The 16,110-nt window shown below is 37.9% G+C and overlaps 1 protein-coding gene across 3 annotated transcripts; it reads right to left on the bottom strand.

The window, feature by feature from the left end:
• Positions 1–908: 908 nt before the first annotated feature.
• Positions 909–15,348, bottom strand: LOC132104421 (alpha-1,3-mannosyl-glycoprotein 2-beta-N-acetylglucosaminyltransferase-like). 3 transcript variants are annotated; one of them, XM_059509884.1, is made up of 3 exons: positions 14,967–15,348; positions 7,404–8,317; positions 909–2,923 (listed from the first exon to the last, which is right to left on the bottom strand). In XM_059509884.1, exons 1-3 carry the CDS (start codon positions 14,974–14,976, stop codon positions 2,222–2,224), a joined length of 1,626 nt encoding a protein of 541 aa, XP_059365867.1. In that variant the 5' UTR covers positions 14,977–15,348; the 3' UTR covers positions 909–2,221. The 3 variants fall into 3 exon arrangements, with proteins under 3 accessions (XP_059365867.1, XP_059365868.1, XP_059365866.1); XM_059509885.1 differs by lacking the exon at positions 14,967–15,348 and adding an exon at positions 13,509–13,610; XM_059509883.1 differs by lacking the exon at positions 14,967–15,348 and adding an exon at positions 11,536–11,704.
• Between the last annotated feature and the right edge of the window lie 762 nt (positions 15,349–16,110).

Here is a 16,110-nt window from a genome sequence, read left to right as displayed (position 1 = left end):
GACGGAGAAGATGAAATGGTTAGAGTTGCTGTTTAACTTAACACACATCAGAGTTGGACGCCCGTCAACTGAACTGAAGACATTTCTAATATAGACACCTTTGTTTTAGTATAAGACGACCTAGATTTGCATAAATCTCTCCAGACTGAGCTGTTGTTTTGAAAACATCTTGGTTTGAGACCAGCTGCTCTTTTGGGCCGGTTTTCTGTAGAAGTGAAAAAAGAGTTTCCAGATTCCACTCTGTTGGTGGAAAAGGGACTTGAAAGAGGTCCATCAAATTAGCAGTCTGAAAGTGTGAAAGCACACTAGATACATTCTGAAGAAGTATAACAACTTAATTATGCTAATACTCATGTCCATGATCTGATGTGGCAATATGATCAACCAACTAATCAATCTTGCTAGAATGAGATGTTCCAGTATGATTCACCACTGCCTATTTCCCAGAAAAATGAATCTGATTAATGGCTGAAGAAACACAAAATGAATGTCCAATTTTTCTAATCAGTAACACATCCTTTGGCATGTCAAAAGTTGCTGGTGGTTGTACAAGAACAGGGAAAGAACACAGTGAAGTCAGCAACCGAGAGTAAAAAGAAAGGAAGTCAACAGGACACAATAGGAGTGAGAAAAAGGAAATCTGGAGCGTCAGAGATGTCAAAGGTGTCACAATGACGCCTGGATCAGTTCTGACAAATGTTTGGACAAATGATCCCTGGAAGGTCCACCAGCTAGGATTTCAGTTTTAAAAACCAACAGGACACCGAAAGAACACGTTTACAATACAAACCTCAAAATGAGTGACCTTAAAAAATTTAACATCTAAGATCCAAACAAGTAATTAAATAAAAATGATTCCTAAACGGATGTTTAAATGGGCAAAAAAAAGACATGAAAAACAGAATATATTGTCAAATATCAAAATAGTCTGTTTTATTCTCAATGTATTAAAGTTATAAACATGTCAGGCAGTGGTTTCACACTTCTTCATACTGCATATGCATTAATATCAGATAATTTCTCTCCCAAATATTTAGATACAGTACATCTAACTAAAATGCTTCCTCCGGCCTACTGAAATCCATTTATTTAAAGTGATTTTTATGACCACTGGTTTTGCAACAAACCTACAACATCTTTAAGAAGCAATGAGAGCTCTCCCGGTCCAGGAAGAGCAGTTAAAACAAAAACAGGTTCAAGTACAGTACTTCAAAAGAATGGCACAGAAGAGATGCTGTCCAGAGTTTTGGTTATGTCAGTTACACGAGCATTGAATAATTTCTGGCAACAAGCTTGAACTTCATATATTCAATGGTGCTACATAAAAGTCAAGTGAACGAGTTTGCACTTTTATATGAATGCATTGATCAAATTTAGACTACAATTATACTCAATCTTCATTTATAATGATGTCAGGGACTCATAAAACTTGGCAAAATGCTTCTAACACTCAGATTGGTCTTTAAAAGGCTGAATCTCACTTGTCAAGAACATTTTTTAGCAAAAAATATAAATTAAGCACATAACTTGTTATTAAAATATTACAGCAATATGTATTATTTATACAGTAATTCCTGTTATAATTAAAATCATCAGTGAGAAGTATGAGAATTACAACGACAAAAGTAAAACTTCAGATTCCTTACATAAATAATTTAAGGAAAAAATGAGTTTGCAATGAAAATAATGTTACAAAAATTGTTGTTTTTGTCTGCATATAAGCAAATATAATTTCTTTTATTGATTTTGGAGTAAAATCTGAGTGTTTTGTTTTCATGAGATTCACCCAAAAGATACTATGGTGAGATAAAATACCTTTTATATGCCTTTTGGATTGATGTTTACACCAACAGAAAGGTCAGTACGTCAAATGGGGGGGAATAAAAATAAATAATCAGATCATTTATCTCCATGTCAGAATGAGCGATTCTGCATAGGAGCTGTTTGGAACGTAACTATTTTCTCTGAGGGAAGATTGTTGCATGATTGCTGAGCAAATACGATGCATCAACCTTTGTGCTGTTCCCAGCATTCCTGTGTGTTCCTCCATAACAAAACAGCAGTTATTTTATACTCTCATCTTGGCGTTAACCTTTCCTCAAACTTTTACACCCTGCCTCTGTTTTCTTTGGTTTGAGAGGGCGTTTCTCTCTTCCTATACTTGTAATAATAGATGTGAGTTTTCTCTTTCTGGTCTTTTGTGGTTCAAAGCTCATCCTCCTCAGCTCCAGCTGGTGTCATATTTAGTCCAGCCCTCAGGGGGAGCCAGATAAATTCTTCGTCCGCGGGAAATAAAGCTGACTACGCCTCTGTAACCGGCACGGGGAACCCCTGACTTCAAGTCGTCCATAACTCCCAGGTTGCGGGCCAGGACTTTAAAGTTGTCTCTACTGGAATACTGAACTCGATACGGCCCGGAGCCCTTCAGGCTTCCAACTTGCTGTAGTTCCTCCACCTTCACCAAGGGGGCGCTATACACTTCTTTTTCAAAGGTTTCATCGTACTTCTCCCTAACCAAGTAGGACAAGTCCGCTTTAGTGAAAGGCACAAATTCAGTATTGAGTTTTATGTAGCGCAGATACTGGTCGAAAAATTGACCCAAACTGACACCTTTCCGGCCAAACGTTATAGTCCTTGAGATCTCGGGACGAATGCACGAGCGGTCCTTCCGTTGCTCTGGGTGCCGCATCCAATCGTCCCAGAATGCCTTGGGCCACTTGGGCTCCAGCTCTGCCCAGACTTCCTTCAGAAGCATCCATCCGAGGCCGGGAAAGAAATCTGTTCGGTAAAGGAGGTCAGCCATGCCCGGGTTGACCAACCCATCCCGTCCGTTATCGTTCCAGGCAGAAATGCACCAAAGAGTCGGATCCGATCGCAAGATGGGGTAGAGCGCACGGAAATACTCAAAAAAGTCGGGGGCCACCTACAAGATAAAACAAAAGCAGTTAAAAGACAAAGAAAAACCAATGATAAACAGAAATCTATCTCTGGACAGAAATGGCTAGTTTATTTAAAGCCCTGGTGGTCTAGATGTGTTCAAAGATGAACATTTGCTAAGCCAACTGGTTGTTTTATAACAATGTACCAAAAATTGTGTTTGCACCAACCATTACCATTACAATTAATCCACTGACCACTTAAATGTGCTAATCTGAGGGATCATACATGGATTACAATGGTCCACAGAATAACAATAATCCAAACTGCCACTACAGACATCCTTTATAACGGGACTCGACACAACATGGTGTCAGCGGTCACGATGAGCTACAGCCAATGAGAAATCAAGGCATGGGATGAGGTCAGCAAAAGAAAAACAGCAGCAGCAACACAGCTTTAAGAAAAGTTTGGAGACACGCAAACAGTTGCAGTGGTAATTTCTTCCTGATGTTCATTTTCAAATAAACAACTCCTGTTTCACTTGTTGTATTGTGTCATTCCCATTCAACTTCTTGCGCATGTTTTCATGACAAAAAGTTGTTTTGTGGACGGGACAGAGTAGTTGGACGACAGAGTTGTTTCCACTCGTGTAGTGTATGACCCCCTGTTGCAGATCATTTATATAGTGTCTCACAGTGAGAACACCACAACGTCTTTCAGACCGACAATTAAGTCATGTAGTCTGAACAGCACAGCAATCTGCCAACGTTTAAAGTCGTGTAGTGTGAACTTGGTTTAAAAAGATGGTTGACTATTCAACCAACAACCAACTATATTAAACAGACTAGATAGACCAGTGGTTCTCAATTCTAGTCCAATTCCAATGCCAAGACTGAGTTTGTACACCTGTTTTAGAGATTTATTTTTTCTTAGCATTGGTGTATTTAAGAACCTTCTGAAAATAATTAATTTGTACACTATTCAAGGTGTAAGGAATACAGGGTATTACGTTTTACTTGATAGTTACACCTCAGTCATTCAAATAATTTTTTTCTTGAAAATGATAAAAAACATTTTCAACACCAGTTAAAACATGACATATACAAAGAGAAGCCTTCTAAGAACTAATTTTAAACTAGATTTCGAAAGGATTTATCCATATATTGTTCATGGACACGGTAACTTGTCAATGACTAGAGCCCCTTTCACACTGAGATTCCGGATAATACACGGGTATTGTCACGGCAATTGATCCCAGATCGTTAGATTTTGGTTCATTCACACTGCCAGTGATTTCCTGGAATCTGTGCGTGCGTTCAACTTCACACACAACCCGTAAAGTTCCCGTAATGACATGTGACGTGTAATGTATGAGTCGAAAACGCTAGACACGTTAACTTTCACTTAAGCTGTCTTACGATCTCAGCTTCAGTGCGGATAATGAGGAACTACATGATTTCTTCTTCATTACAGTTTGCACATATCTTTTCGGCACAAGCTTTGATCTGCCTTCAAAACACCCAATAAAAGATTTGCACGATAACGTGCGTCATCACTAGGGATGCAACGATACCATTTTTTCAGAACCGATCCGATCCAGAAAATTCTGAGTATCTGCCGATACCGATCCAATCTGATACCAGCACAGTTTTTTCTTTTAAATCAATGTAGAATTTCTATACTTCTCAGTGTTGACCAGATTTTCACTCTTTTGTGTGTTAAACTTTCACTTTTAATGAAAAATAACAAATGAAAAAATATATAATCATAATCTATGACAAAAATACTATTTTAAACTAGCTTAGTGGATTGTTCAGCAGCAAAAGATACTCTAGAACAATCACGGGTGCACAATAATTTTATAAAATCTAGTGAAATGTTTGATTTACAAATAAAAGTGAACAAGTCTTAAAATTCGTAAAATGTTACACATTACTCTTTGTATCTTTGTAAAATACATTCATGAAAAAACTATTAAATAGGCCACAGGTTCCTAACCCTGGTCCTGGAGGCACCCCAACACTGCAGATTTTGTCTCCTTTCTCTGACACACACTTTTCAGGTCTTTGAGTCTCTAATAATGAGCTGATGACCTGGATAAGGTGTGTTTGATTAAGGAGACATGCAAAGAGTAAATGAATTACTCTGGGGTATTGGTTAATTTAGACTCAGAGGGAGTGTCAGCCACGTTAAAAAAGTAAATAACTTAAATAATTTGTGGATTAATGATTACTGGAGACTAGGGCTGGGACAACGCGTCGAGGTCATCGATGACGTCGACGCAAAAAATACGTCGACGCAAAATATGCGCATCGATTCGTCGACCTGTTTTTATTTCTCTAAAAAACGTTTGCAAAACGTTTACCTTATGTGCGCTGAATATACGCGATGGCCGGATCAACATTCTGTCCAACGTTATATAACCAATCCAGGGGTTTTTCTGCATTGATCTTTTTTTTTGACGGCTGTCAAAGCCTTATTTGATCGGTGAGTGATGTAGAATAGAATGTGCTGCGCCTGACAGGGCGCGTACGAGAGAGAGCCCCGGCTGTGCGCGCGCACTCACAGTCTCCAAACAACACGAGCACTTCTTGCTCTCTCTCTCTCCCTTGTGCATATTAATCAAAATCATTAAACACGATAGAAAAAGGGCGAAACACCCAAGTTTCACACGCGCTCGCCCACTCACAGTCTTCAAACTACACGAGCGCTGTCTTGCTCTCTCTCTCTTTCTCTCTCTCTCTTTCTCTCTCTCTCTCTCTCTCTCTATCTCTCCCTCGTGCATATTAACCAAAATCATTAGACATGATAGAAAAAGAGCAGAACGCCAAAGTTTCACGTGGAGCATTCTGAGATTTTTTTTCCTACTTGACAGGCTGCTGGCTCCCACTGTTAATTTTAATTTTTTATTTTTTGGAAAAGCACTCTCTGTATTAGCTTAAAGCCCTAAAGTTTACATTGGTTACTGTATTATTTCAATTGCTCTAAACAAGTATTTTGGGTGACCTTTTTTATTGAATGCTAGACATCAAGTTGTTGTTATTTTCATCTGAAAGAAGAACTTTTTTTCAGTAAGCTAGGCCCTATGTGTTCAGTAAGCTTGTTTCAGTAAGCTATGTGTTTTCAAGGCTTCAAGGTTTTATTGAATGCTATCTCTATACAAGTGCAAAGTAATGCATTCTTAGTCAGTCTTTTATTTTGTAATTTTAAGAGCAATAAACATATATTGCAATGTTAAGGAATTCATGTTTTTTTCATTCAGATATGTAAATCAACATGTATAAATTGTTAGTAGTCAATTAATGGGGAGATAATCGAAATCGAATCGGTCTGGAAAAATTAATCGTTAGATTAATCGATGCATCGAAAAATTAATCGCTAGATTAATCGTTTAAAAAATAATCGTTTATCCCAGCCCTACTGGAGACACGAACCGGTTCAAACGATTCAGTTCGATTTGGTGAACTGGTTCAAACGGTTTACAAAGAAGAACCGGTTAAATCGAATGACGCAGTTTGATTGCTAAATGGAGGATGACAGACAGCTACAGAGGAAGAAGAGTTTATGTGAACTTGAATTGAATGGCATCAATATCAATCTGTACCTCACATTGAACTATGGAACAGCTTCAGAACACTTGAAATATAGTGCACGAAAACTTTTTGGTGCTTTATAATGTTTGTGTGTCTTTCGTGAGGTTCAACAATAACAATAGTATACACACAATATTAAAGAATAAAAAGAATTTGGATCAATCTCTTCTGACTGATACCTGATCTGGCAGAAAATGTCAGTATCGGAGCCGATACGAAGTATCAGATCGATGCATCCCTAGTCATCACTACGACACATTTGGCATCGGTTCCGGCTTTTGTTCACACAGAGCTCGTTCCGGGACTGAAGCCGGCAATTTTACTAGGCCCCAACCCAATCAATCAAACCAGAATCAATCCTGGGACATGTTTGCGTTCACATAGAAGGCAATCCATCAATTTTCCGGCAATTTCCCAGGACCAACGTACAGTGTGAAAGGGGCTTAGGTAACTTATTCCCCTTGAGTAGAGTGGTTTGTTTAAACAAAAAAAATGTAAATCACCTTTACAGCACCACAAAGACAGCTATCAAATCCATGACCGGACATAGTAATAAGTATGCAAAAAAACATGTTTGCCTGAATAACAAAGTTAAATAAGGACCTTGATCCTCACGACAACAAGACTAAAGCTTTACCGCTGTCCTATTATTGGGTTTTCTGGTGCATATTAGACTTTGTAATCAGGTCACCTGTGAGAATTTCAAAGGGAAGTGTTCAGAAATGTGCAAATGAAAAATATTCCCTCCGAGCAAGAGACAAGCTCTCATCAAAATTCCTCTCTATGAATTATAAAACTGGAAAAATGTGGCTTCCTTTGAGATTCAGTCTCACTATGTGGATCTGGTTAACCTATAATGATGCTCAAATGCAGGACTAATATGACGACAGTGAATACCAGTCATAAATGAAAACATGTTCATGATATTACCTCCAGATCATCCTCCACAATGACCACTGTGGAGTAAGCAAAGACATTGAACACTTGGTTCAGGGCCCAACGGTAGTGCCTGGCGATCTTGTAGTAACCCTGGAACTTCCTGTGATCGGGTCGCACTGGAATATCTGCGAGATCCGGTTGGCTAATATGGGTTACCTTACTGCCATAGGAGCCAATCATCCTTGCAGTATCTGCGTGGCCACAGTCCTGGCTGACAATGATTGGGTAAAGTTCAGCAGAAGGGCGGTACTGTATAAGTTTATCTAAACTTCTCTTCACAGTTACTCTGTCACAGGCAATAACGAGAATTGGGATAATGATTTGAGGGCTTGGCTTAGTACGGTTTACTTCATTTTCTACCATTTTCTTGTTCTCTTGTTCCGGTTCCTGCTCCTTCATAAACAGCTGAGGTGGCGTAACCTTTAAAACTTCTTGTTTCTCCATAACAGTTTTTGTATCATCTACGGTTTTATGATTTAGAGGTACTGCAGGAATCTGCTGAGGTTTTTTAAACTCCACAATGTTCTTTTTGTCTTTTGTGTCCTCGGATTCCCTCTTTCCCAGTTCTTTCCGTTGTTCCCATAGTTCCCTGTGACTCTGTATCTGTTTGAGAAGCTTCTTCTGAGTCTCCAGTTCTGATTCTACTTCTTCGGCCAATCTGATCACTTCGCCGGCCAATCCATTAGCTCCACCCACTTTTGCTTTTCCGTCTCCCCACTCCTCTCCAGCCCCTGGTTCAGCGCCGCCTCCCTCACCAAGTCGGCCAATGGGAGGCCTCCCCCATAAGAAGAGGAGGAGCAAGGCATTCCAGGCGACAAATAGAAACGCTCCACACAAAATAAGTGATCCTTTCTTGCGAACCATGGCCCAGTGACACCACAAGAGGGACTGGAGTGAAGAAAATGCTAGAAATAGGAGAAAAGAAGATGTAAATTTAGAGCAATGGATAAAATGAAATAAATTAACAATCTCAGAAAAGAGTGAGGTAGAGAAAATATCCAAATACAACCCGAATTCCGGAAAAGTTGGGACGTTTTTTAAATTTTAATAAAATGAAAACTAAAGAAATTTCAAATCACATGAGCCAATATTTTATTCACAATAGAACATAGATTACGTAGCAAATGTTTAAACTGAGAAATTTTACACTTTTATCCACTTAATTAGCTCATTTAAAATGTAATGCCTGCTACAGGTCTCAAAAAAGTTGGCACGGGGGCAACAAATGGCTAAAAAAGCAAGCAGTTTTGAAAAGATTCAGCTGGGAGAACATCTAGTGATTAATTAAGTTAATTGATATCAGGTCTGTAACATGATTAGCTATAAAAGCTTTGTCTTAGAGAAGCAGAGTCTCTCAGAATTAAAGATGGGCAGAGGCTCTCCAATCTGTGAAAGACTGCGTAAAAAAATTGTGGAAAACTTTAAAAACAATGTTCCTCAACGTCAAATTGCAAAGGCTTTGCATATCTCATCATCTACAGTGCATAACATCATCAAAAGATTCAGAGAAACTGGAGAAATCTCTGTGCGTAAGGGACAAGGCCGGAGACCTTTATTGGATGCCCGTGGTCTTCGTGCTCTCAGACGACACTGCATCACTCATCGGCATGATTGTGTCAATGACATTACTAAATGGGCCCAGGAATACTTTCAGAAACCACTGTCGGTAAACACAATCCGCCGTGCCATCAGCAGATGCCAACTAAAGCTCTATCATGCAAAAAGGAAGCCATATGTGAACATGGTCCAGAAGCACCGTCGTGTCCTGTGGGCCAAGGCTCATTTAAAATGGACTATTTCAAAGTGGAATAGTGTTTTATGGTCAGACGAGTCCAAATTTGACATTCTTGTTGGAAATCGCCGTGTCCTCCGGGCTAAAGAGGAGGGAGACCTTCCAGCATGTTATCAGCGTTCAGTTCAAAAGCCAGCATCTCTGATGGTATGGGGGTGCATAAGTGCATACGGTATGGGCAGCTTGCATGTTTTGGAAGGCTCTGTGAATGCTGAAAGTTATATAAAGGTTTTAGAGCAACATATGCTTCCCTCTAAACAACGTCTATTTCAGGGAAGGCCTTGTTTATTTCAGCAGGACAATGCAAAACCACATACTGCAGCTATAACAACAGCATGGCTTCGTCGTAGAAGAGTCTGGGTGCTAACCTGGCCTGCCTGCAGTCCAGATCTTTCACCTATAGAGAACATTTGGCGCATCAATTAATGAAAAATACGTCAAAGACGACCACGAACTCTTCAGCAGCTGGAAATCTATATAAGGCAAGAATGGGACCAAATTCCAACAGCAAAAACTCCAGCAACTCATAGCCTCAATGCCCAGACGTCTTCAAACTGTTTTGAAAAGAAAAGGAGATGCTGCACCATGGTAAACATGCCCCGTCCCAACTATTTTGAGACCTGTAGCAGAAATCAAAATTGAAATGAGCTCATTTTGTGCATAAAATTGTAAACTTTCTCAGTTTAAACATTTGCTATGTTATCTATGTTCTATTGTGAATAAAATATTGGCTCATGTGATTTGAAAGTCTTTTAGTTTTCATTTTATTAAAATTAAAAAAACGTCCCAACTTTTCCGGAATTCGGGTTGTACTATAAACTATCCAAATATGATATTTTAATTGAAAAATGATGCACGCCTTTTTGCTATGAAATATTTACTGATGTTGATAAAGTAAGGGAAAGAGTAACGTATCATTCAATTATAATTTGATACATTTAAGAAACTTATATTTGGGATAAAGCAGGTTAATTAATAAAAATATTTACTTATTTGATACTTATTTGTATTTTTATATTGTTATTGTGAAGTGAGATTATTTTCATTAATATTATTATCATTCAATGTGTAATATTTATATTATATATATATATATATATATATATATATATATATATATATATATATGATTTGTTCATAATATAACCAAGTTTTATCATTTGTTGGCACCTTTGTTTGACTACTAGGTTGATCATAATCATGTATGAATTAATAAATATAAACGTTTAAAAAAAGCATTTAACGTACAAAATAGTTTTTTTTTTCTTAATAAATTTTGATGAATAAATTAAAGCCTGGTGCATCAAACATAATATAAAAAAAACATTTTTGTCTCAAGGTTCAACACCTTCATTTAAAAAAAAATTCTTTCAAAATATTAAGAATTATATTTAAATTATAATAATATTTCTATATTAATTTTTACTTCATATGTCAGGATTTACAGTGTCACTGTTAACCCTGCCTAAGGTCCATTACTGATGGAATACACAACAATAGATGTAAGTAATGTACAAGCAAGCATTTCTGTCATTTTAACCGAAGTGGAGAGTTTGTCTTAAAAACTGCTGACTGTAGTTATGATGAATCACCCATTGCAGCCAGTTACCCACAAGTCATCCACAACCTGTTGTAACGGTTCCAACTACATTTATCACTGCATGTCTTGTCTTTACATTCAGATCTCGTCGTAGTGTGGTTTGGTTGGGAAATATTAGGCCATAAAGACATTTATCACAGTATGATTGCGCTTATATCTTTTATTCCCTGTTGGCCTCACCTATATTTCATCTGTACTACAGATGCCTTCATCTCAAACACAAATTAAAGCATTTCATTCACCCCACTCCACACAGGAGGGCTTTAGGAAGTACAAACTTCCCAGCATGCTTTGAAAATGCAAACCCAGCTCTTGGCAGGCTGAGGGCACTCCAGAGTAATTAAAACTGACAGTTTGATCCGACCGCCGTGTGCCATTATTGCAAAAGAGTACTCTGTAATTACCGTGACAGTCAATGGTGATTTTTTTTTTTTGACAGTTAGATGAGCTGAACCAAAAATCACAGCTAAGATATCAGTTCTGGATCCCAATTAGATGATGCGTTTCAAGACCCCACAAGTCTTTGGATGGCAGGGTCAGGCTACGAACAAGAGCTAGCCTAGCCAACATAGTTTGTATGCCAGACCGTAATTTCCTTCTAAATAAGGCCTACAATTCTCAAGAGTGAAATTTAGAAAGATTCGGTCTCATGATGTTAGTTGCACCATAGTGCCATGTCTGGTTTTATGTTACCATGCGTCGTGGCCAATGAACAGAAGTCTGAGACTTACAAAAGAAGAGTCTCAGCGCGCTGACAGTCCGGCAGAACTGAACATACATCCATCCTGAAACAGAAACGTGGCATTGCCCAGTGGTTCCTGTGTGCATTTATGAGGTCATAAATATTATTTGAGGAAGCTCTTTTTCATTAGACACAAAACCCATGGCACTCATGAAGAATGGTGGGAATTATGCAGACACTATCCACACAGGAAAACAGTATTATCCATGTGGACTCCAGCACATAGAGGCATTAGTGCAAATGTTGTGTAACACCAAACATCCCACGCTGCTGCTGAAATTAAGACAGACTGACTGACAGTATTGATCCCTGAGAGGAAATTCTAGTTGCAAAGTTCACATGAAGTCTAGTAATTTAATTCCTAACTGTAATTTCTACTAGTGGACAACCTTTATGGGGTTTTCACTGGTCAATACACATGCCAGCGATGATGATATACAATACTGTTCAAAAGTTTGGGGGTTCTTATTTTTAGTAGCTATAATGTTTTTGAAGGAAGTCAAAACATTAATCATTATTTAAAGATTAATAATGTGAAATATTATTACCATTTAAAATAACTGTTTTCTAAATGAATATATGTTAAAATGTAATTTATTCCTGTGATCAAAGCTGAATTTTCAGCATCATTCCTCCAGTCTTCAGTGTCACACGATCCTTCAGAAATCATTCTAACATGATGATTTGCTGCTCAAGAAACATTTCGGATTATTTTCAATTGATCAATTCAATGCATCCTTGTTGAATGGAATAATTACTTTCAAAAAATTAACCCAAGTTTCTGAACAGTAGTGTGCATGTACATAGATACAATTACATTTAAAGATAGCATATGAAATGTACACAAAATAAAATAAATCATCATTTATTTTACACAACATAATTATTAATGTCTATAATGGTTACATTATAATTAAAATATTTTTTACAAAAAAAATGTAGAATACATGATCTGTCAGGGAGTGCATGTTTTATATTTATATTATATTCATGAAATCATGGTTTAGAACTAGTCAACAGCTTATTTTTTATTCACTGCTGAATTGACAGCTATGGAACTGGTGGCATGTGGTTAAACTAAAGAAACAAGGTTAAAAAAAATGTAACCATCTGCATCTGAAAGAACTGAAGCATCTGAAAGAACTGAAGCACAAACTTTCCACAGGAAATCTACCACTAAAAACGACCTGCTCTCCTTTCTCACACTAGTAAGAACTACGGCTTAGCTAGTGAAAAAAAAATTGCAATAACAAAGTCCATTCATTGTTTGTGACAGACACCGAGCCGCACACAAAAGTCAATACGGGGGTCATAAGACTGCTCGTCATTCTGTGCAAGACCACACATGTAACACTGTCAGCGGCCACAGATTCAACCTTAAACACGTTTCCATTTCATACACAATCAGTGCTAAAGACCACCTAATAAAGTGCTTTGTACAGGAAAGGTGTCTGCTGTGCCATTAATAACCTCAGTAATCTTCTGGCTGCAACTAACTAATCTCCACTTAACCCTTTTAGACATCTAAGTGCTCCTCACTCACACATCTACAATCAGCAGGACGGATGCAAACCATTTAGGCCACGATGGGTTTGAAACTTCTCATCATGCTTTTCTTGAGGAATAAACAGTCACAAAAACACAATTCATTGCGCCTGCACATATGCTTTAAAGCATAAAGCTTCATCAAAAACATCTGGAATCAAAGGTGTCCACTAGACAAGACTTTTTAAACAAGCAAAATGCAAGATTGTTCATGCAAAGATCGGTAAAACATAAAAAGAAAGAGTGTGCCGAATGAGCAACAGGCTAAAACAATATATATACAAAAAGCAAGAGACGCCCAGAGATCATGAAGTTCCAAGAAGAACACATCAAACACAAAGTGAAACAAGATGCTCCAAAGTTTCTTGATTGGTAGTGGACAGTGTGCAGCTGTTAAGAAGTACTGTTAAGCATTACCTGGACACAGAGCAGACTATGTTCCACGTCTCTCCCCAAACTATCCACAAGGAGCTGATCAGCAAGAAACAGATGAACCAAAGAGGAGGGGAGGAGAAAGGAAAGGGGAGGGAAGTACTGTGCCCATGGAAAGTACATTTAACACCCTCCTTCACAGGCTTTAACATGTGTGACACGCTGAAACTTTCATTCACTCCTTTATTACGAAGGAAGTTCAGGTGTTTAGAACACATGTTTAGAAATGTTAGGTCAAAGTGAAGAATTACAAGTCCATTTTCCAACAAAAATGCTCGATGGGAACCATAATTATTGTTATGACTTTGATACAGTTATGGTGTCAGAAATAAAATGGTGGGAACCAGCGAAAATTTCCGATTTCAGAAACTTTTAGACCCCATATCATTTATTATGATTGTACATTAATATATATGGTGCAAAAATTGTGTATATTGTGCAACATTGTAAATAAAACAAAGACTGTGTAATTGTGTTTAATTCAATGCGTTACTTGCGGATTCTTTATATTTATGAAATTTACTAGCAATTTCTGAATGAAAATTGTTTCTACAGCATTGTCAATGTACAGTCAGTGTTATTTTAGTATTATTTATTTACTATTATTTTATGTATGAATATTTTGAAGTAGCTTTTATTTTTATATTTCCGGATTTCATTTTAGTCATTTTTTTAGCATTTTTTTTAATATATATTCCATGGGGTGTTTAGGTTTATTTAAAATAGTTTTAATAATTTTTAGTACTTCAAATTAAAACTATTTCTATTAGTTAGCACATTTTCGTCTATTTTTTTTAGTTTTCTATTTTACTTTATTCCAGCATTATTTCAATTAACTAAAATTATTTTTTGTAATAGTTTTACGTTTTATAAAGCACTATAACATTTTTTAATTCACGTTTTACATTACATTCGCACAATGCATACATTATACTAGTTTTTAAACTATATGTATAACATGGGTAACCAACTACAACTTTTTAATTTTTTTTTTTTTTTTTACATGCCACTTAAGAAGCTCAAAGTCTTGTTCGACTGATCTTCATGTGTTTGTGTGTTTAGTTACAGCGCTAGATGACGTGGCATCATGGTGGTCCACGTTTGACCGGTGAGTCCCACACACTGATCTATAATAGAGATACTCATATATAGACCAGTGGTCCCACTGCTGAAGTCTGTCGCCAGCAGAGGTCCAGAGCACACGGAACTGACCGGACGGGGTGTTAAAGCTTCGCGTTTCCCCTTTAATCCACAAAAAGAGCTCATTCACTGCACTAAACCTGCCTGAAGCTACACCTCATGCCAGAGTCACACCGAAAAGGACGTTTTCACACGTGCATTCTGTTTTTAATACAAACAGTTTCGCATTCACACTTACACTGGCTGTTAATGTAAGAGTGGCTAACACTTCTACACACCGCTAACCGCTGTCCCTCCTCTCACCTTTCATCATCTCTGGACAGGATGGAGTTAAACTGCGCGATGGCGGCGACCGAGGAGATGCAGACTGTCCGAACGAGCGCTTCACTTTCCACTCTTCATCCTCATCGGTCGCCTTCACCCGGCGCTGCTCTCAATATTTGACTTTCTCCGCTCCTGCAGCTGTCGCCCATGTCCCTGTACTCCCCGTGTGTGTGCGCGCGCTCGGTCTCTGTCCCGGTCACATCCGGTACGGTCTGCAACGATGTCAGAGTCTCGGGGATCTCGGTCTCGGAGGATTTTTATAACGGCCGTGTTTGCGGTTGTGCGCTGATGGAGGTTTTCATTTGACGCCGCTACCGCTGTGTGTGTGTGTGTGTGTACAGGCAAAGCGATTCTCCACTTCCGGATTGACTCATTAAGTAGGACCCGCCCCATTCGCCATTTCCCTAGCAACAAGATGCCTTAGCAACCGTCGCGAGGCGCTTATGGGAAGCTGAATGCTTGATATTATCTTAGATAGACCCATAAACGGTGGATGTCTGGGTAATTATAATAATAAGTAAATAAACATATTTATAGTTTATTCCATTCGGATGATGATGGTTATTATCCAATTCAATTAAAGTTGATTTGTATAAGTTAGCGCTTTATACAGTGCAAATCGTTGCAAAGCAGCTTTACAGAAAAATAAAGTTCTGCATTATATTTAGTGATGGCTTACCATTGGTGAGTGTCTCAAGTTGATGTCCATTTGGCAGGTAAAAATCAAGCAGTTATGTAATCAATGTCATGTAATCAAACAGAAGGTAAACATTATTAACAGCAATTATATGTTGCGATCAAACTTATGGCAAAATTTGGTAGTTTTGTATGATGTCTGAGAGGTTGGCATCATCTCTTCAGAGATATTAATTCGGTCATCTCAAATCTTTGTAAAGGCTGGATCCAGACTGAAGCTTGTGTAACTCAGAAACAAAAAAAAATAGAGTAGTTGATAGCTTTTATTAATGCATTGTAAGGGACAAGAAGATAGTGTTTCAGGGGCAGTGGCTCAAATGTAAAAAATAAAATAAATAAATAAATAAATAAAAAAGAGGCATCTATCACCATGCAATAATTCTAATTTTAATTGCAAATAATAAAATAGATGATCACCCTGGTAGAC

Source organism: Carassius carassius, chromosome 25, assembly GCF_963082965.1.
Source record: "Carassius carassius chromosome 25, fCarCar2.1, whole genome shotgun sequence".
Lineage (NCBI taxonomy): Eukaryota > Metazoa > Chordata > Actinopteri > Cypriniformes > Cyprinidae > Carassius > Carassius carassius.
The sequence above is the reverse complement of the archived record's forward strand: the minus strand, read 5'-3'. Positions and strand labels throughout refer to the sequence as shown.